A 22236-nucleotide genomic window follows, 5' to 3' on the forward strand; every position below is an offset into this window, starting at 1 on the left:
TTACCTGGAAATAAAAATGCTGCCTCTCCGAATTCACGTGGGCTGGAAGATTCTTAGCTATCTACAGATGCACAGACTGAATCACAATAAAGGACATACACATAAATGATTAATTTCCTCTTTCCCTTTAGTCTTAATATGTTTTAAGGGGTTGATTGGACCTCTCCCAACTGTTGCTTAGAAGAAATCCGTGAAGAAACATATTTCAGAAGCAGCTTATTGTGGTGGGGTGAGATGTCACTCATTGTCCCTCCTCTGGCTACACGGAGTTAGCTTGTCTATCTCCACGTTTTTAGCTTTGCGCTGCAGCCTGGGTTTCTACACATCCATCTATTTGGCAGAGTTAATGCAAGCTGTTCCAAAGTAATACATTGCTTAATAAATATCAAAGTGGACACACACACCCCTACCGCCACCCACCCCACCCCCACCCCGGGTGAGGTATTATTCCCGCATACAAGGCAAGACGGTCACAGGGTTTGGAGTACTGTACAATCTCAGCAAGTGGGACGGAACAGCAAGACGTTTGGCTCTCAGCGCAGATACGCCGCACGCACAACTTATTTCACACTCTTAATTTCAGTCTCTCGCTCAGCGCCAGGACAGGCGGCACCCTTGCTAAAGCAGGGTTAAGTACGCATCTGCAAAACCTAGCATATTTCACCAGCACCTCCTAGGGGCCAAGTGAGGGAATGAGGCTAGGAGGTGGGTACCGGCGCAGACCCTTTCCTTGAATTGTCAAGTTTCACCTCCCCTACGCACACAAATCCACCAGTCCGTGCCGCCCTGAATACGAGCTAGACTGTGCAAGTAGTTTGGCGACTCTAGGAGGCCTTTTGGAGGTTTCAACCAACTGCACGAAGGACGCATTTGGTCGCTTGAGGAAATAAACATTACACACACACACAGGAATTTCAAACTCCGTGTAAGGAAGACTCCTAAATATACTGTGTCCTTTAAGAGCAAAGCTTCGTTAGGACGCCCAAGTAATCAGAGTTACATGCACTTACTCAATTGACACACACACAGAGACACACACACACCGACAGCCAGACACACGTACACACGGACTAAGCTGTAAAAGCCGCAGGATCCAGACGCGGTTAACACTGAAGTTGACATAGGTTTTTAAAGGGTCTACATGCTCTTGCCTGGTTGCTGGGAATGAGGGCTGGGAGGCGCTGATGCGAGGGCAGAGCTGAGTGTCTGTAGGAGTTGCTGTTCCAGAGAATTCATTACTCTAATTGCTCTGATTTTAGATCAGTAGAGCGTGCCGGGCGGCGGTGGAGAAAGAGACTGAGGGCGGACAGTGCGAGAGGGAACGAGTCGTTCACCCTTCAGAGAAGTCTAGGCGCTTTGTAAGTAATTCACGAACAGCCGGGAGCAGAAAGAGCCAAGCGGCTCTGCAGTTGCAAAAGTTGTGCGCGTCTGAAATCCAGCCGGGTTCTGCGCGCCGTCCCGGTCCCTTTCCCCCATTGCATTCGCGGCTCCTCCGCCGGGGAATTCGGGGGGCGTGGGGCCGTAGGTGGGAGCAAGGGGACAGGGAGGTGCGCCTGGGCTGCAACGCAATGCAATCTTCCCCGCCTGCAAACGGTTAGCCCGGCCCTGGCACCTCGCGGGCCCCTCGAGGAGGACGCACACAGCACGGCAGCCACCGAGCAGAGGAAAAGGGAAGTGTGGGGCTCGGAGACGGCTAAGGAAGCTCATCCCAAGGCCAGGCTGCAATTAGGCGGCCGCAAAAGCCCGGCCGCGGAGCTGCCCACCTGCTGCTGTCCCAGCTGGGGCGCAACTTCCTCCTCCCCCGGCCGGGGCCGGACTCCCCGACCCGGCTCGGAGGGCGGAGGGGGAGGAAGCGGCGGCAGGTTCTCCTCGCTGGCAGCGCCGCGGGTCGCGGGTGTAGCATCCTCCCCTCCCTGCCGCGATTCCCGGGGCCGGCCGTGCGGCCAGGCGCGCCGCGATTGGCCGGCAGAGGCCGGAGGGCGGAGCCAGGCGGGCCGGTATCTCAAAAGAGCCCAGGATATTGCAGAGCGCACTAGAGCCCTGGCCAGCGCACAGTCTCACTCGGCGCCGGCAAGCTGGGTCTTGGGGATTCTGGTTTGCTTTGGCTCACTCGCTTTTACAAACTACTGGATCTTACATGCCTCTGTACCCCCCACTTCCACTCCATGTCCCCATGCTCCTGCGCCAGCAACAGGTAAGGGCTGCTGTGTGTTTTCTTCCCTCCTTGTCTCCCGCTGCCTGTGTGTCCGGGGGAGTGGACTCGGGCCGCCGTCGCCGACCCTACCCTGCCCCGCTGCTCCAGAGGTGCCCAGCTGTCACGCTGCTGTAGCGCTTACCCACGCTGCGGAGTCCCAGATCATGCCTATGGAGTTTGTGTGCGCACCAGAACATCCCCAGAGCTAAAAATACTGAGACATGCTTGGAACAGTTGAGCAATAGAAACAGATTTCTCTGCAGCATCTGTGTGTGCTCATAACTTCCAATGCACCAGCTGTAGCGAGATACTGAGTTTGGAGACATGGGCCAGGGAGCCTGTGTTCGATTCTCGCTCTAAGGGAAAAAAAAAAAAAAAAAAAAAAAAAAAAAAGAAAAAGAAAAAAAAAGAAAAAAAAAGGCGGGGGGTGGGGAGTGCTTCTAGAACACTGGTCTCAAACCTTGGCGAACTTGGGACTCAGCAGTAGTCTTGATCCTTGGCGTTTTTTTGTTTTTGTTTTTGCTTTTTTTGTTTTTTTCCCTTTGTCATTGCTTCAAGTGTAGCGTCGAGTTGCAAACAGAGCGAGCGTCTCTCAAAGTTGCTTTGCTGGGGAAAGAGAGCGCGAGCCCGCGTTGGATTTGAGCCCAAAGACAGCAAAACTTTCACATCATATGTCACTCTGTCCTAAGCAACGTATTATTCTTAGTAATAATAGTATTAATACCTAAGTTGAAGACAGGGTGATTTCAGGAAAGCACAGTGGTCAAAATGACTTCTGCAAAAGGATTGCATCATAACATAGACTTGTCATGACAATTGAAAAAAAAATCGAGATAGGAAAAGGGCAGTTTAATGTCTGTGTCTGGATAAGCCTACCAGTAGAATGGTAACTAGGATACCGCTGTGAATCCTGGGGATTTTCATAAGCTCAGAATTTACCTGTTAGGAAACAAGGCATTGAAAACGTGTTTTAGGTATGAAAGAATGCATATTGACTTTTACCACTTACTTTCTTTTCACATTAATAATCAAAAGGCTGTCAGATTTCCTCTCACTAACCACTGCCCTGTGTCTGCTATATATTACCTGTACACTTATTAGCTTTTTCTCAGCTCCCCTCCTCCCCCACCCCTGAGTGGTTTATTTATATTTGCCAATATCTGAAAAGTCTCCAGGCTCAGGAGTAAGAGCTATTACTTCCAGGATGGTGAGAGGGGTCAACGTTGGGGTCAAGGTCATTTAACTTTGCTTTAACCCCTCCCCCTCAGTTTTTGGTGGCACTTTCTTTAATGTTATTGGCATCCATAGGAATATTTGCTCTAAACGCTTGTGAATTTGGCTTTTTTTTTTTTTTAAGGACACACAGTATTTCTGCTACCTTTAGATGCTCCAGCTGTAGAATCTCTGGTTAGCTGTAGAGTCCTTGAATAACTTTTCCGTAGCATGAAAGATGGGCCACATTTTTACCTGAGCTGACAGACTGTTACAGGTTTTATCTCACCAAATGTGTATATTTCTCAGCATTTGCAAATGCTGAATGATGCTATGTGCATTGCCGAGTATAAACGGTAGAGTGCTCACATAGATAAATGCATATCCCTCTGCCCTTCCCCTCCTTCCCCTCCCCCTCCCTTCTGTTTACTGAGCTTCCAAGAGGCTGCTTTGCCAGCAGTTGTGCTCACATAGCAACATGTGCCCTGAGCACACTCAGGCTGGTCTATATGGCGTCAGCTGGGGAATAACTGCTCTAAACACTCATTAGCAGACCTCTCTTTCTTTCAGCCCAGCACACTTTCTTTACCTATCCTTATTTCCTGTCCTTAGTTAGAAACTTTCTTATCCACTGTTCACCGGGACCTTATTATGGGACACATTTATTCTTCATAATTATATTTTTCCTGTTTTTTATAACCCATCTTGGAAGTATTTCCCATATGGTAAAAACGATTCAGATCCACTCATTGATACAGTGTTATCTCCTCGACCTTGAATTTATCTGTAGTGCTCTCTCTCTTTAACATCTACCTAAGATTGAAACGGCTGAACTATTTTTTTCCATTGCTTATGCTTAATTTTGGCTCAGCCTATAAATAGTCTTAACATGAACACCACCACATGTAGCCTCTCAATTTCCCAGAAATACTTTCTACCTCATTGGTTATAGCCTGGGTAAAATGATTATTTGTATCTATTAAATTTACATCAGGGCCTGAAATATTTTGGCTCAGAGGGGAATTTACACATCAGATCAACTATGGATTCTCCTGAATTGTACCCCTCAAGGAGTCACATCACTTAGTGATCTCCTCTACTCTTGATTGAATGTTTCTCACACAGTAATTTTGAATGTATGTCTACAATAAAGTTGCATGAAAGCCCTGTTCCTAATGAAAGTTTTTTTTTCTAGACACTCATGAATCGGTGATTTTCAGTGAGAGAAAAGCAGGCAAGGAAGTTTTCTGCTTGCGTAAAGTCAGTTGGGCATGTGAGTAGGTCAGTAAAAAGGACAATTCATCATAATGAAATATTAAGACAATCACCCTAGCAAACTGTGGCAGGTTTAGAGTTTTGCTCTGTGATCAGTATCCCAAAACTCTGAATATACATAATGTGTGTAGACACATATACACACAGAAATCTGTTTTGGAGCATATCTATTCGAAGTGACAAAATCTTCCATTTTGCCAAAAAACAAAAAACAAAACAAAACAAAACAAACCATCTTTTTTCTCCTTTGCAGGCAGAAGGGTAAAATTTCTAAATGATGCTCTGCATGTGGAACAAATTCTGTCATTAACGGTGGAAATAAGACAATAATAGTCGCTCAATACAGGCTGTTTTCAAGTTCTAAATGCAGAAAGCTATCCGTAGGAAGCTGGTATTGTGTTTTGTGGAATTCGAACTAATGTCCTGGGGTCAGGATTTTTGGAAGATCGTAATTCAGTCTTTAGATTTCATATGGTTGTTATGCTTTAATCTGGAAAGAGTGAAGAAATAAGTCAGAAGAAATTTGAAACTGTCTACTCGTGGTCCCTAATGGTAACTCAGATGGAAGGCTTGTTTTGAATCATGAAAAGGGAATTTCTTGGTGTCAACTTATAATATAAGATTCTGAAGTCATTCAGAGCTCAAGGATACAAGCACTATTTAAGTGAGCTTTCTCCCCATCCCCCTTTTTTGGAAAGTACACCTGTATCTGCTGTTATATTATTATCCCTATCTGGTTTTGTGTAGAAATCCTTGGCAATTTCACATGAGCCCAATAATCTGAAATCACTGTTAAAACAGTTCTTTCCATGTCCAGGACCTAGAACCCTGAGGAACAGGAGGCTTGTTCCTTTTGTCCAAGTACAAACTTCGTAGGGAAGCAGACAAAACATTGAAGCAGGTGGAAGACTGGGAAGGCACAGTAACTTCTTTTTATAAAGTAATTCAAAGGCACTTTCAAATCGGGCATCATTTAGGTGTCAAAAGCTGCCAAAATGTAACACACATTGCAATTTTCACAGATGACTAATCTCAGGAAAAATGTGTTGGGGCACATTCTTGCATAATAACTTGGATAAGGAGGGAGAAGCGAAAAGCCTGTAACGAGGCATTTTCAAAGACAATACACCTTGCCTCTCTTTAGGGGGGGTGTACCCAAACAAGATACGTGAACGGCTTTATTTATTTATTTTTTTTTTTTGCAGTTGGCTTGGCTGAGATTGGTTCTGTTAACCACTTAATCTTAATGTGGTTTGGAGGGGGGAAAGAAAAAGTGGAGTCCTCATGATCAGGGCTGCAGCAAATCTCTGCTCCTTGCCATCTGGTTTTCATTGTCCCCCTTTATTGCAGGAGATCGATTGGGTTGTTTGACAAGTGGAGGATCGCTTTTGGTTTTTATATGCCATATTAGTTTTGTTAATTTCTATGTGGCGAAGAAAACATGTTAGACTTTATCTTACACTTCTGTTTGTTGGTCAAGGAAAAAAATAGTTTTCTTTGGAGTGAAGATGGGAAGTTAAATAGATAGTTTTTACCTAGGTTAGGATAAGGCAAGAGGAAAAAATTGAAAAACTACTATTTGTTCACATTAGGTAAAGGTGAGTGCCTTCTCCATGGGAACATACAGCAAACAAGAGCGCTCGAAGTGAAAGTAAACTGACAATTATGCTCTACTCCTACAAAGTTGTCTCTGTTTGGGAAGACCCAGAATTGGACCCACATGAAATGAGTTCCTGCCTTATCTCAATTCGCTAAAGACCTGGTCCTTTGGCACAAAGGTGCTTACTTCCTAGCCTGTCATTACACATGGCAGTCCCATCTCCAGAGAATTTCAGGACTCATTGCTAGGCAACAGACTCGCTCTTTATCCCCCAGAGCAAACCTACGCCTTCAAGTCAGAATCACTTGCACTAACAGAGATGTTATCAGGCATTTCTGCAAAGTGGCTGCTTGCAGCGTGTGAAGTGATGCAGCAAGCCCAAACAGTCTCCAGAAATTGGGACCGATTTCAGATCATCATAAGGGCTGTCTACTCAGTTTTATCATTTAAACAAAATAGTCTGTGCCTTCTGCTTTCCACCGTGTCATCAAGGGCTCCCATATTCTCCCACAGTGTGCCTGCAACTCAAATTAATATTAATGTTCTGCATTTATATGAAATGTTCTCTAGATATTTTGAGTTCCCAAAACCTGGCGACAGACTTTGGACTTAGCAAGGCTTTCTCCTGCTTAGTAACTCGGGACCCTAGCATGTAGAGAAGGCAAGAGAGAGAATAAGAGAGGTTATCTGTAAAATAGAATCTCCTAGATTGCTGGAAAAAAATAGTGAGAAAAGGACCTGAAATGTTGGTTGAAAGGCTGTTCCAAACAACTAACTCTTCTATGTTTATTGACTTTGTTTATATAATACAGATATTTTTTAGGGTACAAAGAAATGAAAACTCCTGTTATTCAATGCAGAGTGTATTTCTCTATCTCTGACTGTATCCTGCTAGGACATGTTGCCTTAGGGAGTAGAACCCTTCAATAATGACTTGTTTTCTAGTGAATAATGTCTTTTGTCTGTCTGTTTGGTTTTTTTCAGGACATGTACCCTGGATGTCAGCTGAGTTACTAAGGTAGTGCTGCATGTCAGTAGACAGACCTTGGTAGAACCTCAAGGCTCCCGGAGACCCCCATCTCTCCTTATTTTTTTTTGTGTGTGTCCTCACTGAACATTCAAAACTGTTTCTCCAAAGGGTTTTGCAAAAACTCAGACTGTTTTCCAAAGCAGAAGCACTGGAGTCCACAGCAGAAGCGATGGGCAGTGTGCGAACCAACCGCTACAGCATTGTCTCTTCAGAAGAAGACGGGATGAAGTTGGCCACCATGGCGGTTGCAAATGGCTTTGGGAATGGGAAGAGTAAAGTCCACACTCGACAACAGTGCAGGAGCCGCTTTGTGAAGAAAGACGGCCACTGTAATGTTCAGTTCATCAATGTGGGTGAGAAGGGACAACGGTACCTTGCAGATATCTTTACCACATGTGTGGACATTCGCTGGAGATGGATGCTGGTTATCTTCTGTCTGGCTTTCGTTCTCTCGTGGCTGTTTTTTGGCTGTGTGTTTTGGTTGATAGCTTTGCTCCATGGGGATCTGGATGCATCTAAAGAGAGCAAAGCTTGTGTGTCGGAGGTCAACAGCTTCACAGCTGCCTTCCTCTTCTCCATCGAGACCCAGACAACCATCGGCTATGGCTTCAGGTGTGTCACGGACGAATGCCCAATTGCTGTTTTTATGGTGGTGTTCCAGTCCATCGTGGGCTGCATCATTGATGCGTTTATCATTGGCGCAGTCATGGCAAAGATGGCAAAGCCAAAGAAGAGAAACGAGACTCTTGTCTTCAGTCACAATGCTGTGATCGCCATGAGAGATGGCAAACTGTGTTTGATGTGGCGGGTGGGCAACCTTCGGAAAAGCCATTTGGTGGAAGCTCACGTGAGAGCACAGCTGCTCAAATCCAGAATTACTTCCGAAGGGGAGTACATCCCCCTGGATCAAATAGATATCAACGTTGGGTTTGACAGTGGAATTGATCGCATATTTCTGGTGTCCCCCATCACTATAGTCCATGAAATAGATGAAGATAGTCCTTTATATGATTTGAGTAAACAGGACATTGACAATGCAGACTTTGAAATTGTTGTGATACTGGAAGGCATGGTGGAAGCCACGGCCATGACAACACAGTGCCGTAGCTCATATCTGGCCAATGAAATCCTTTGGGGCCACCGCTATGAGCCTGTACTCTTTGAAGAGAAGCACTATTACAAAGTGGACTACTCCAGGTTCCACAAGACTTATGAAGTGCCCAACACTCCCCTTTGTAGTGCCAGAGACTTAGCAGAAAAGAAATATATCCTCTCAAATGCTAATTCCTTTTGCTATGAAAACGAAGTTGCCCTCACAAGCAAAGAGGAAGATGACAGTGAAAACGGAGTCCCGGAAAGCACTAGTACAGACACACCCCCTGACATAGACCTTCACAACCAGGCAAGTGTACCTCTAGAGCCCAGGCCCTTACGGCGAGAGTCGGAGATATGACTGCTTCCTTCTCTGGAATATTTACTTTAAACTACAGTCTGTTGGTCAAAGGCCCAAAACAGTTATTCAGACGACGGTACTGGTGAAGAGGTGGGTCAAGGCAAGTGGCCACAAGGGACTGAGGCTAGTACAATGGTTTCAGAGAAAGACTGTAAGCTCGGAGATGAACATAAAGCACTCAACATGCCTCCCCCTCCCCACCCCTCCCACCCCCACCCCCGTGACCCAATGGCACATACATGTTGTAGAATAAGTTATGGGGTCTTTATGTATTGTTTTGTGTTTTTACAAAACTTGAACTTGCAGGCAAGCCTTGGTTGGGTATTTGACTAATCCAGAATGCTTCTCTTTAGGGAACAAGAATGTTTTTAATGGCATAACAAAGGCAAGACTCTGCCTTAATTTTTGAAAAGCTGCTAACTACATGAACACGAATTGTATTTTTGTTGTTGTGTAGTTTTTCTTTCGTGTAATTTAAAAGTCAGTGTTGAACTTTGTTGAAAGCTCATGATATGTGCTTCAAAGTGGCAAGTGTTTGCCAAGAGCTGCCAAAACGAGAGCCTGATTTTTTTGAGGCCAGTAATTTGTTTGCTAGAATTGATTTTCTCTCTCTCTCTCTTCCTCTCTCTCTCTCTCTCTCTCTCTCTCTCTCTCTCTTTGGTTACATAAGGGCATTATGTAACACTAGCCAAATGGTAGCCTCTGGGTTTGTTTGTTTTTTGTTTTTTTTTTTTTCTTCCATGATGTTAATGGGTGATCTCAAATTTTAAGTTAGACTACCTAAAATAAATACCAAAGATAATGCACAGTTTTGCACAGTGGAGCTTATACTAAAAGGGATAAAAAGCCCCGTGGCTGCCTTGAAATCAAGAGACAGTAACTTTGAACCTCAGCAAGACCTTGAACTGCCCTTTCCTTTTTCACCTTATTCAGAAAATAGAACATCATACACACAGAGTCTAGGAAGTCTAGTGCTTTTTCAGTTTTGTTCTTTCATGCAACTTGTGTATGCTAGGAGAAAGAAGAAAGGGGAAGTAAAATTCACACATACACAATATTAAATATCTTTTCTTTCCTGCGAGGTAGGGCTGGCCAGGCTAATGCATAAGGTGCGAGATGGCGATGTGCTCTTAGATTTTTCTGGGTTTCCCCTTTTTGCACATTCCAAAATGTATTCCTAGGTTGGAGTTCGTTGGCATCCTCAAGGCTGAGCCGTCCAACGTGAAAGATAAATAAGGTTAAACCCTTGTGGCTGAATTCGTTGCCCCAACTGTCAGGACGCTTCCAGCTTGACTTTGCCTTTGAGAAGATGTCACAGCTGGCCTCTAGGCTGGTTCTTCCCATCGGTCTGTGTGGAGCAAGCCCCCTGGTGTCTGGGAAGCTGCAAATGCCAAAGGGGGAGCCAGCGAGATGTGGACCAGCCACTTCTGATGTAGTACATCAGCTCAAGTATTCAGGAGGGAGAGGAGAGTTACTTTCTTTTTAGTGGTAGAGGGTAGGAATGAAAATATCGCAGTATTTGAGGGTCAACAAGAGCCATAGAAAATATAAGGCGGCCACAGGTAGAGGAGATAATGAACTACAAGGTTTACTTCTCCTTTATATATGCACACCTGGGGTTGGATCTGAGCTGATCCTTCTAGCCTGTGGATCCTGAGAGCAGGTTACTAAGGACACATTGTTTTCGAGAAGTCTCTCCTGCCTGGCTGATCGAAACTTATTTTTTCCCTCTTGCTCTAACTCAATAATGGAACTCTTTTTTTGGCTTAAAGTTCCTTATGTGTGAAATCTGGGGGGGGGGGGGGTGGTGCTGACTTTTCTTTTTAATTGGAGGCCCAAAATCAACTCTCTTACGGTATTATATCCCTGTATGCCATTAAAAAACAGCTTGTTCTGGAATCCTGTATTTTGTAAATTGATGTGTGTGATAGTCTCTGGTTCTTGAACAGCCATCTCTGAAAGCCGTGCCTGCAATAATATGACAGATTCTGCTGTTCTCAGCCTTCAAAGTCGATGGGTTTGAAAACTGGTGTTCTTTTCACCGAAACCAAGACAGAGATGGCAAGCAAGTGGATGCCATTTTAAATCCAAATGTAAAGGCAGGTTTGGAAAGTTGTTTAGAGAGTTGGAGGAATTGGGGTTGATGGGACAAAACGATTGACAGAAGAGGGAACAATTTGGCTGTTGACAGTGAGTGAATACTGAGGGCTCCAGCTGCTGCTATTTCGATATGTTGCAAAGGAAAATAATCAAACCAAAGAGTATTCGGTGATATGTAAATGAAAGGAAGATGCGATGGAGAATGGGGGTGACCACTGAGAAGGTTCCTCCCAAACACACAGTGCTGCCACTTAAAAACACTTGAGATATTTGAAAGGGGGTGGGTCTGGGGGCAAGGATGAGGGAGGGAAATCTTTCAACTTCTTTCTGAAAAAAGGAAAAAAAAATCTAACATTTCTGGTGCACAGGTTTGTTTTTGTTTTTGGTTTGTTTTTTTTTTTTTCTTTTCCAAGAAAATTTTGCAGAAGCTATGTTTTTAAAGTGTACATTTTATAAAGTTTATCAGATATTTTCATATTTAAAGCCAAATGTAAATAGAAGTCTGTAAAGGGAAAAAAATTGCCATAGAAAGTATAATTTCCGTAATTTCTGAGAGCGAGTACCTATATGCTACCGGTTAGCATGGTTTTAGCAAATATTTACCAGCCTTATAAGGTTCGTGTTGCTATGTTCTGTTATTTATTTCAGCATGGACTGTTCATTTGAAAGCTTTTTCTAGTTATTAGTATTTTTAACAATTACAAGCTTTAAATGGCAATTTTTTTTTTTTTTTTTTGTCAAGAGCCAAGACGCAGGTAATGCACAACATGTCTTGTTGCATTTTACCTTCAAAACATTTGTCCTTATTGACTGGGTCTCCTTTCCGTAATTAGCGCACATATGTCATTAGAATGAAGACAGAGGAGATTCGCCGTGAATATCTGGGGTCTGTTCCCAGCTAGGTGTTGCTTCTCTATTGCAAGCAAACCCCCGTTGAATTTACTTAGGAATTGCTCCCTTTTAAAGAATTTTTGCTCGTGTCTGGATGGGCATTATATTTTTGGGAGGAGGCATAGATCCCTGGCTATCCTATTTTTTAAATAAAAGATAGACAAAGTGAATTCTATTTTGACTATTGAGAATAGAATAGTTTTCTATCCCTCTAAGAAGTATACTTGAATCAGACATTGTAAGGATGTCGCTATAGCACTGTAGCCATTTCCAAATTCCCGGAGAAAGTCTGTTTTACCTTAAAAAAAAAAAAAACACACACCTATTAATGCGTTATTTTTTTTCTCCTCATTTCCTTTCTTCCCTATAAACTTCCATCCCAAACCCTGATGTCTGTTTGATGCACTCCATCCCCCCAAATCATGTTACCCTCGCGAATAACAAATGTCAGTTCATGTTTTATAATAAGCCGCTCAGTAAGGGCAAGAAGCTTGTTCTGAGAAGCAGAGTGAGTTCTTTTTCACTCTGGGTCTAATAAATGTTAAGGTGAAAAATAAAAGTGTTCTATAGGCACCTCCCAACTCCTGACTAGAATCTCTTTTTCTAGTTCTGTTGGGTTTCAGCTCTGGGCTCTGGCGAGTTGAACAATCCCGGCCTTTGACAATCGTGATCACTATTATTTTCCCATTTGCCGTCTTTTTGTATCGAAAAGTCTTCCTATTGTACTGCACAAACCATGGATTGTACATATTTTTATATATTATGTCTTATTTTATTATTTCTAAATAAAAAATTAAAAATTGAGGACAAATTCGTGCAAGAGTCTGTGGGCTTCCTGTGTGATTGCTGTAGAATTGCTGAGATGGAAGCAAATGTTTCCAAACAATAGGACATAAATCCTGACCTTTGGGAAGAATAGAGCCATAGAAATTGCCCAAACAGGGAGGTGTGGTGGAGCGGCAGATGAACTTAATCCAAGTTAGAGGAAGTCAAGCTCATATTTTGTTTTTGGACAGAATGTCGTAGGTAGAGAGAGGATGGAAAACAAAGGAGCAGATACAACTGACAAATTCATACGCTTTAGCTTTTGACTCTCTGTTTAATGATGATAGTTACCGTTTATGGAGCCTGAACCATGTGTAGGGTTCTGCCTTCTATATTATGTCACTGTGCGCCCCCCCCGCCCCGCAACCCCGGCCGATTAGGATACTGTTATTCCTGTATTATAAATCAGGAGTTGGTAAAATTGTTCTGTAGAGGGCCAGACGGTAAATATTTGGGGCCTTGCAGAACAGAGAATCTGTGTCAACAATGCAACTCGGCTCTTGTAGCCCCAAAGCAATCACAGATAATATGAAAATAAATGATGTGGATGTGTTTCAATAAAACTTGACTAATGACTGGTGGGCCAGATTTGGCCCATGGCCTGTAATTTACCAACCTTGCTTATAGAGGAGACTGAGGCTGGATTTAAAGCTAATGAATTGCTGAGATGGTATTTGAATTCAGGTTTTAACCGCCTCCCAACTCAGTTTAATCCACTAACCTATATACTGTTTCAGGACACAAAGTTGCCAGGGATAGGCAGTCTCAGAGAAAATGCCACTTCTTCCAGCAGATTTGGAATAACTTAACCGTTTCTTCATGATTGGAAATACTGAGGAAATCCGCGGTCTGAAATACGGGTTGCTCCTTAATATTTTTTTCTTTAACAAATACTCACAGGGCACTTCCCGTGTTTCAAGCATGGTTCTAGATTCTTTGTAAGTAGGAAATAATTTAATCCTGACAGCAACTCTATGGAGTAGGCAGTGGTATTATCCTCATTTAAGAAACGAGGAACCAGGCCCAGGGAGGTTGAGTGCCTTGCTCAAGCACACACAGCAACTAGGTATTAGAGCTGAGATGTAAACTGAGGCCATTGAGCACTGGGCTGTGCGCTTTTTTTTTTTTTTTTGGTCTTTGATCACTACTCTATGCTTTTCCATTTGGAGGCATTCTTGGCACAAGTTTCACCATTTAACCCAAGGCCTTTCTGCTTCCTAGTTTCTATGTTCCTAGGTGATGAAAATGCATTCCTTTTCTCCACACGGGACACATGAGCCCAGGATTTCCACCTCCTTCATAACCTGCGCCTCCATTTCTCATCCAGCTCTTGGAGAGATGGAACAATTCACAAAGGGTAGAGGAACAACAAATTTAAGCATGGGTTGTGGGATCTGGGTAAATTTCAAACTTCAGATTCGTTTCCATTAACTAGGGATTGCTCGGTCCTGTCTCCAGGCGGAACCACAAAGCTCTGGTACTAACCAAGCTACGGGCACCCTACCACATTATATACACTGTGCTTTCTTCCCACTCAGGGAGCCAAAGGTGTAACAAGATCCTCTTGGTGACTGGCCTCACTAAGCAAGATATATAATGGTAACTCCAGGCAGCGAGCTGAATGCTATGTGTGCCTCACCTCTACTTAAAAAAAATTTTTTTTTTTAATTAAATATATATACCAAAAGAAAAGACAGAGGTGGGATTTCAGAGTCTTTCTGCTTAGGCCTTCTTTTCAGTGACGAACGAAACCTCCAAATCCTGGCCTGCTGAAGCAGCGGCTCCCCAGATCCTACTTGCAAAGAAGAAAACAAATTTCCCTCTAGAAATTTCCATTTTAGAGCTGGCAAAGCAGATTAAGTCAGTCAGATTTGCTTCCCAAATTTAAATAAATACATACGTAAATAAATGAAGGCTAGCTCCATGTACTTTAAGAACCAGCTCCATGATCAGCTTATTTCAAAAAAAAAAAAAAAAACAGAGACTTTTTCTTTTTCCAAAATAATTGAGCTCAAGGACTCTAGTGACCTGATGATTTGAGCCACTATATGAGGATTATTATAATAACTTCAAAAATTACATAATTACAAGGTAACACCTGTAAGCCATGAGTCAATAATTCTACCACAGTACCTGCTTCTAGAATAGGGTGACCAATTGTCCTGGTTTCCCGGGGCGGGGGATGGGGATGGGGGACAGAGGGGCTTCCCCGGAGGCAGGCATCACAGTGCTAAAACTGGAACCTTTCTGGGCACACTGGGATGAGTCAGTCATCTAGTTTGGAAGGTAGTGGAGTAGGATGCTGGGAAAGGAAAGGAGAGAGCCATTAAGAAGAATGTGGAAGGGGAGGAGTTTAAAATTCAACACAGGATTGTTACTAATAAGAATAATAATGATGAATAATTACACCTAAATGGCTCTCTCCAAATAACTGCAAGTTGTTGCCTTCAGGGCATTCATTGTTTTGGAGGAAGGGCTTTCTAAAAGACTATACAATTCCCTGCTTATTAAAAAAATTGAGATGTATTATTTAATGTTTCCAAGGAAACGGGCTAATAGGTGCTGCTCTGTCTGGCGGGATGTGCTTTTAAATTTTGTCCATTAAATCATCAGCTGCGGTTCTGTCCATTGCCAGAGTCCCTTCGCATCATTTAGGCTTTTGTTTCCCATCCGCTGTGTCCAGGACTAAGATAATCCATTATAAGGACTGTACGACTGAGGTCAGAATGCCCGGCAAACCAGAAAGGTGAGCTGAGACACAAAAGTCTGGCTTGAATAAAGGGATTTTATGATTTCTGTCCTTGTTTTCAGAGATTTTTTTTTTTTTTTAATTTCAGGTTTGAGATTATGTGCCAAGAGGTTGAGGCTGTTAAAGGTTTTGACTTCTCGAAAATTCCGTCCAACTTGACCAAACATTTATGGAGGAGTTATTACCTGGTGCTGGTTATTCGAAGTTTTCTATGTGGCCTTTGTCTTCATTAGATCATAGTTTAGAAAACGAGCAGTGCAGATGGATATTCATTTTGTCCTGCAACTGTGAAAAGTAGTTGAGTTTGCAACAAAAGCAATGTATGTGTAATAACAGCTGCCAGTTACCGAGTGCTCCCGATGCATGAGGCGCTGGACAACGACACAGTTCTTGCCCTCGACACACAGAAATCTTCACTTCGCTGAATATATTTTCAGGGATGTCGCCATGGATTCAAATATGTTTGCAACAGCTTACTGGGAATTGTTGAGGTTGCTTTTGTCGAAACTTCGCCCCCAAGGATGCTGTTCTTCCCCTTCTTCGTGCTGAACGACGGCTCTAACCCCAGTCCCCGCTGAGGTTAGTAGGTCTGGGCAAGCACCGGCCTTAGCGCCGCCCCAATCCTGACGCATGCGCAGAAAACACCCCTTGGGCAAGCGTCTGACTTCACTCTTGGTTAACAAACAAGTGAACCAAAGTCACGCTGTGTAGTTTAGTTTGCCTTTTGGTTTTCACATCTTTGCTACTATACTTCTACATCTAAATTGCTAGTTGAGCAACCTTTTATTTGAGCCTGGAGAGCGTTCCACTAAATGGCTTGTAAGAGTTTCTTTCAAAATCTATAAATGGCTGGATTAGGCGTTTAGACACAGACCCATAAAAACAGATTATTTACCAACAGCGAGGTGTGAAAGGCAAGTGTATACACATCCCTAACAAAACACTCTTGGCAAAAGCGCTCTCAGATGGCAATCATTGAGGGAAAGTCGAATCAACAATTCAGAGATTTTCTTCCGTCCTGCCTTAAGCTCTTTTGGTGGCCTGAATATCAACATTCGTCCCCGCCTTTTCCAGAATCAGCCTAAAGTTGCAGCCTGCATCACTCTGGCGCGCTTAGTCAATGAGGCAGCTGCATGAGATGCCCCAGAGTTGCCATAGAAACCGAAAGAAGCATCGGAGCACCTTCACCTTAATTTCATCTGAGTGACTTTATTCAAGAAGCAAAAATAAAAAGTGCACGAGGATGTAATTATTGAAAAAACTGTGTTCGATGATACAGTATGTACTTTGGCCTCAGTCTACAGCTCACTTCTCCCTTCTATTTCGAGACTAACTCCAACTATTCAAACAGGAGTCTTCATGTAAGGTTTAACTGAAGTGAGCCCAGATTTGCCAAGATAAGGGAATGAGGCTTTCTTCTGAATTTCGACCTTTCCCCCAGCTCACGCTTGACATCTGAATGTGAAGTCTTTTAAAAGCGGGTCCATTTCGAGTGTCTGCACATTTGTGCACATTAGGCCCTCTGGGCTCACCAGGGCCGACAGAAACTGCTCTGCCTTCAGGCATCCGCTAGTCTAAAGCATTCTATAAGTTTATGACCATTTTGTAGGATAATAAAAAGAAGTGGACAGGAGAATGCCAAATAAAGCAATTAGTGGAGACGCTCGCTAACAAAATTCTTCCTCTTTTTCTTCGTCTTCTTCATTTTTTTTTAAATCCTGTTGCTACTTGTATAAACAACTCCTTTCACAATAAAGAGGTGGAGGAAGGAGATACAAGTACCTCAATAGTTAGTGCTATTTGCAATATTCACCTAGGACAGAGGGTCAGAACTAGAGTTCTTTTTACCCCTTCTGATGGGCCAATGGATTAAATTTGCTGGAAGAAAAAGTTCCCTCTGCTCCTTACTCTTTCTGTACTGAAACAAGGCCATCCTGAACCTTCCTGCTGGCATGATTTGGAAAGTGTTTAGGTTGCTATTTCCTGCTAGTGATTTGCATGAAGCCGTGTGCAATATGGAATTTACTTAAAATGGAAAACGCAAAGGTACAAGGTGTGTCCGATAAACAAGAATCCAGCCTTATTTGTTGTCTGAGTATATGCCTTGTCTGTTCTCTTGATTTGCAGGACTGTGTGTAACCCCTCTCACCATTTTACATAGTGTGTGGTCCTATGCTGAGGCTTTCTGCAAGGCAAATAAGTCTTTTATATGAATAAACTAGGAAAGAATTTCCCCCTTTTGGAGAGACAGCAGACTGCAGGTCAACAAGGTGGCAGGTTGGAGCTACTGCTTTTTGTTTTGTTTTGTTTTTCAATTTTTTTAATGTTTATTTATTTTTGAGAGAGAGAGAGAGAGAGACAGAACATGAGTGGTGGGAAGGAGAGAGAGAGAGAGAGGGAGACATAGAATCCGAAACCGGCTCCAGGCTCTGAGCTGTAAGGACAGAGCCCGATGTGGGGCTTGAACCCATGACCAGGGGAGATCATGACCTGGGTGTAGGTCATGCTCAACCGAGTGAGCCATCCAGGTGCCCCTTGGCTAGTGCCATTTGTAAAACCAGTCTGGCCATGCTGTTTAAATGCCTGCTGATTTCTTCACTGGATGATTTGTTTTTCGGGTGTTGAGTTTGGTAAGTTCTTTATAGATTTTGGGTACTAACCCTTTATCCGATATACCATTTGCAAATATCTTTTCCCATTGTGTCGATTGCCTTTTAGTTTTGTTGATTGTTTCCTTTGCAGTGCAGAAGCTTTTTACCTTGATGAGGTCCCAATAGTTCATTTTTGCTTTTAATTCCCTTGCCTTTGGAAATGTGTTGAGTAAGAAATTGCTGCGGCTGAGGTCAAACGAGTTGCTGCCTGCTTTCTCCTCTAAGGTTTTGATGGTTTCCTGTCTCACATTTAGGTTTTTCATCCATATTGAGTTTGTTTTTTTTTGGGGGGGTATGGTGTAAGAAAGTGATCTAGTTTCATTCTTCTGCATGTTGCTGTCCAGTTCTCCCAGCACCATTTACTGTAGACTGTCTTTTTTTTCCAACGGAAACCCTTTTGCCTGTTGGTGGAAATGCAAATTGGTGCAGCCACTCTGGAAAACAGTGTGGAGGTTCCTCAAAAAATTAAAAATAGAACTACCCTATGACCCAGCAATAACACTACTAGGAATTTATCCAAAGGATACAGGAGTGCTGATGCATAGAGACACGTGTACCCCAATGTTTATAGCAGTGCTTTCAACAATAGCCAAATTATGGAAAAAGCCTAAATGTCTATCAACTGATGAATGGATAAAGAAGATGTGGTTTATATATACAATGGAATACTACTTGGCAATGAGAAAGAATGAAATCCTGCCATTTGCAGCAACGTGGATGGAACTGAAGGTATTATGCTAAGTGAAATAAGTCAGTCAGAGAAAGATACCATATGTTTTCACTCATGTGTGGATCTTGAGAAACTTAACAGAAGACCATGGGGGAAGGGAAGGGGAGAAATAATAGTTACAGAGAGCAAGGGAGGCAAACCATAAGAGACTCCTAAATATGGAGAACAAACTGAGGGTGGATGGGGTGGGGGAGCATGGGGGACAGGGGAAAAAGGGTGAAGGGGATTGAGGGGGGCACTTGTTGGGATGAGCACTGTGTGTTGTCTGTAAGCGATGAACCACGGGAATCTACCCTCAAAGCCAAGAGCACACTTTACACGCTGTACATTAGCCAATTTGACAATAAATTATATTAAAAAAAAATTTTTTTTAAATAAATGCCTGCTGAAACCAGCTCCATGCTTGCCAAAAATACGGAGCTGAAGAACTTGCTTGAGAATCTAAAGTTGGAAATGTTTACTTTAACGAGTCTGGAATTCCCAGACTCTTGTACCTAGAGGTACGTAACAACTACTCACAGGAGGTTAGGACTCTGTCCATCATAGTTATCATATCAGATAAAAAGAAGTCTGTGCAGTTACAAAGTTGCCCATTTCTAACAAGGAGCGTTTTCCTAACCACATGGTCCTTTGTTCTGGTTAGCATCTGAATGGTTTCAGGAGGTAAAAAAAAAAAAAGTCAAATCTCACTGGACACTCCCAGTGAAGGTGGGGTGCGGGATAAGAGAAAAAAATACTCAAGAAATAGGACCTGAAAGATAAGGTAGATGCTGTCTTCTGTGGGGTGTGTGCTAAAAACACAGACTTAGCCTCCCATGTGAAACTTTCTGCAAAGCCCACGTTGCTTATAATGGATTTTTCAATTCTTTTGGATAAACTCAAAGAGGAGTTGAATTCTAGTTGTGGGTTGTTGTGGGGGGAAAGCAAAAACAAGTCAACACCAATGACAGCAGCTAATAGCCGGGCACAATCCATCTGAACTCAGAGCCAAACAGGTATTTAAAGCTGTGTTCGAGGAACTTCCTCCGAGTGGTTGTTACCCGCTTCTAGGTACAAAAGTTTGGAATTCTAGATTCAAGTCACTTTTGAGCTTTGAGCCTTGGTTTGCTCATTGGAAAATAAGAACAAAGACTGAATTTTGTGAGATTTAAAAGGAGATAGTTTTTGTAAGAGTGCTTTATAATTTTTAAAGTACTATTTATATATTGGTTTCATATTTGTAGTAGCAATTTTTCTTTTCTTTTTTTCTTTTCATTATTTATTCCTTTTATTTATTTTACTTTTTAAAAAAATGTTTATTTCTTTTTGAGAGGGAGAGAGCATGCACATACATGAGGGAAGGCAGAGAGAGAGAGGGAGAAAGAAGATCCCAAGCAGGTTCTGTGCTGTAAACAGCAGAGCCCAAGGCAGGGCTCAAACCCACGAACTGTGAGATCATGACCTGAGTGGAGATCCAGAGTCTGACGTTTAACTGACTGAGCCACCCAGGTACCCCTTTTTTATTTTAGAGAGAGAGAGTGAGAGTGAGGGAGAGGTGCAAAGGGAGAGAGAGAAAGAGAGAGAATCCCAAGCAGCTCCATACTAGGTGCAGAGCCAGCTCGGGGCTTGATCCCACATCCCTGGGATCATGACCTGAGCCAAAAATCAAGAGTTGGACGTTCAACTGACAGAACCACGAGGTGCCCCCCTTTTAATTTCTAATACAGATGGTCTTTACTCCAAATTCAAAACATTTGTTCATCTCTCCCCCATGCTTCCTCTGCCCCCCCCCCCCTCCCAAAAAAAAGGAAGAAAAAGAAGAAGAAAATCACCTTTTCTCATTTTGGAAACATTCACCAAGCATCCAGTACCTAAAACTATGATGTGTGTTGGAGACTCAAAGGTACTCTTTTCAAAGAGCTTGCAGTGGGGTGAGGGAGAATGAGAACAATTACAGTACACTAATTTTAGATTTCTATATTTGTGCTCTGACCTTAGCAATCAAGCCAAAAGACCTCCAATGCAGTGTCTGTACGAGAGACGTAAGCATGCTTTCCTCCACCCTTGCTGAGAAAACCCGTGGCATTACCTGTCGTGTAATATCATATGTACTAAATGCCAAAGTGTTTTATTATTATTTTTTGGTGGTTTTTTTTTTTTTTGTATTGGAGTTTATAAGGTTGGAGTTTATGCACCTGGACCCTGGCACTACGTGAAGGGAAGGCGTTGTTCTTGGCAAAATGCTCAGTAACAAACCTATCAGATTACAGAGTGGATTTCCTTTATCTTGGGGCATTGGACTCTATTCAGGGGGCAAGAAGAATAGGATTTCACAGCTTGTTAGGACATGCTAGTTATTTCTTATTCTCGTTCTTTGTGAGAGAAGACTGTAGTCTCCTGGCATGCCTCCTAGTAGGGTCAATGCCCAAACAAGAACCGTATTAGGCACCCCAGAGGCCCTCTGCTGAACAAAATGGCGTCACTGGCCAAAGGAGTTGGCTCTTCCTGGAACTTGTAGCCAAACTAGAGTGGCCGTGCTCTTTTACAGAGGATTGGTAACGTTTCTGTCAGGGTTGATCATATAACAAAACCTCCTCTACATAATCTCAGTGTCCAAAGCGATTTCCCCTCATTGGATCCCAAGGAATTCTTTTCCCATCACTTCCTTATAGATTAGATATATGTATTTCTCTCTCTCTCTCTCGGCTTTCATCACATCATTTTGCAAGCCAAATCACAAAATTTTCGTGTCACTGAAATCTTTTTGGAAAATCTGCTAAAACGAACCGTTTATTTTCCTTTGATGAATTCTTTCAAAAGAAAAGCTGTATTCCTGACAGGGACTTAGGAGGAAGCACATTTTGCCCATCATCCACACCCAACCACGTGCACACCCACACACCCACACACCCACACCCACACACCACCTGCACATGCACGTGTAGAACCGAAGGCACTCCCTTTACTCCCAGAGTCCTCACTTTAAAAGAGTCTGTCTGGTGATATTGAGATCAAAGGGGAAATCCAGCCCAGAAACCGTGAGAGCATGCCACAATTTGGATCAGTTAGCCTGAGTTATTTATTGTTTGTTATGTGTGTTACAGCTACAAGAAAGGAAAGAATAATAATAGTGGGATTATGGGTGATTCTCACTTTTTGCTGATTTATTTATAATTTCCACAATTTGCCGATGAAAATGTATCATTATTTTAGGTCTTACTCAAGACTGTTGAATTGAACACATGGTTCATTTTTTACCATTCTTTTTATCTTTGTTTTATAATGTGTGCATCAGTTTATAAAATATCATCTGGTTGCCACTTTTGCCAAAGCCCATAGGTTTTGGGGTATGTAGCATTCTTGTATTTTTAAAAAATTTTAAGTAGTTTGTGTTAACTCAAAGATTTTCAAAAAGAATCTTTTTAACTGTCCAGTTGGATATTTGTTGATCTCTTTGCATTGTTTTGTTCTTATGGGAGGAGGTTGTTTCTTTTTTTGTTTTGTTTTGTTTTTAATTTCTAACTTTATTCAATCATGTTCAGAAAAC

The 22236-nt window shown here is 42.7% G+C and overlaps 1 protein-coding gene across 4 annotated transcripts; it reads left to right on the forward strand.

Annotated features, from left to right (window-relative positions):
- Positions 1–435: 435 nt before the first annotated feature.
- On the forward strand, positions 436–12566 carry KCNJ2 (potassium inwardly rectifying channel subfamily J member 2). Of its 4 annotated transcripts, none has more exons than XM_023243720.2 (3): positions 436–1124; positions 1260–1358; positions 7266–12566. In XM_023243720.2, exon 3 carries the CDS (start codon positions 7481–7483, stop codon positions 8762–8764), a length of 1284 nt encoding a protein of 427 aa, XP_023099488.1. In that variant the 5' UTR covers positions 436–1124; positions 1260–1358; positions 7266–7480; the 3' UTR covers positions 8765–12566. The 4 variants fall into 4 exon arrangements, with proteins under 4 accessions (XP_023099488.1, XP_023099487.1, XP_044900558.1 ...); XM_045044623.1 differs by lacking the exons at positions 436–1124; positions 1260–1358 and adding exons at positions 2004–2194; positions 4602–4687; XM_023243719.2 differs by having other exon boundaries at positions 436–1358.
- Positions 12567–22236: the final 9670 nt, after the last annotated feature.

The sequence above is a fragment of the Felis catus genome, chromosome E1 (assembly GCF_018350175.1).
Source record: "Felis catus isolate Fca126 chromosome E1, F.catus_Fca126_mat1.0, whole genome shotgun sequence".
NCBI classification, from domain to species: Eukaryota; Metazoa; Chordata; class Mammalia; order Carnivora; family Felidae; genus Felis; species Felis catus.

Coding starts and splice junctions, on each gene's coding strand:
- KCNJ2 (XM_023243719.2), top strand. CDS start 7,481: ATGGGCAGTGTGCGAACCAACCGCTACAGCATTGTCTCTTCAGAAGAA.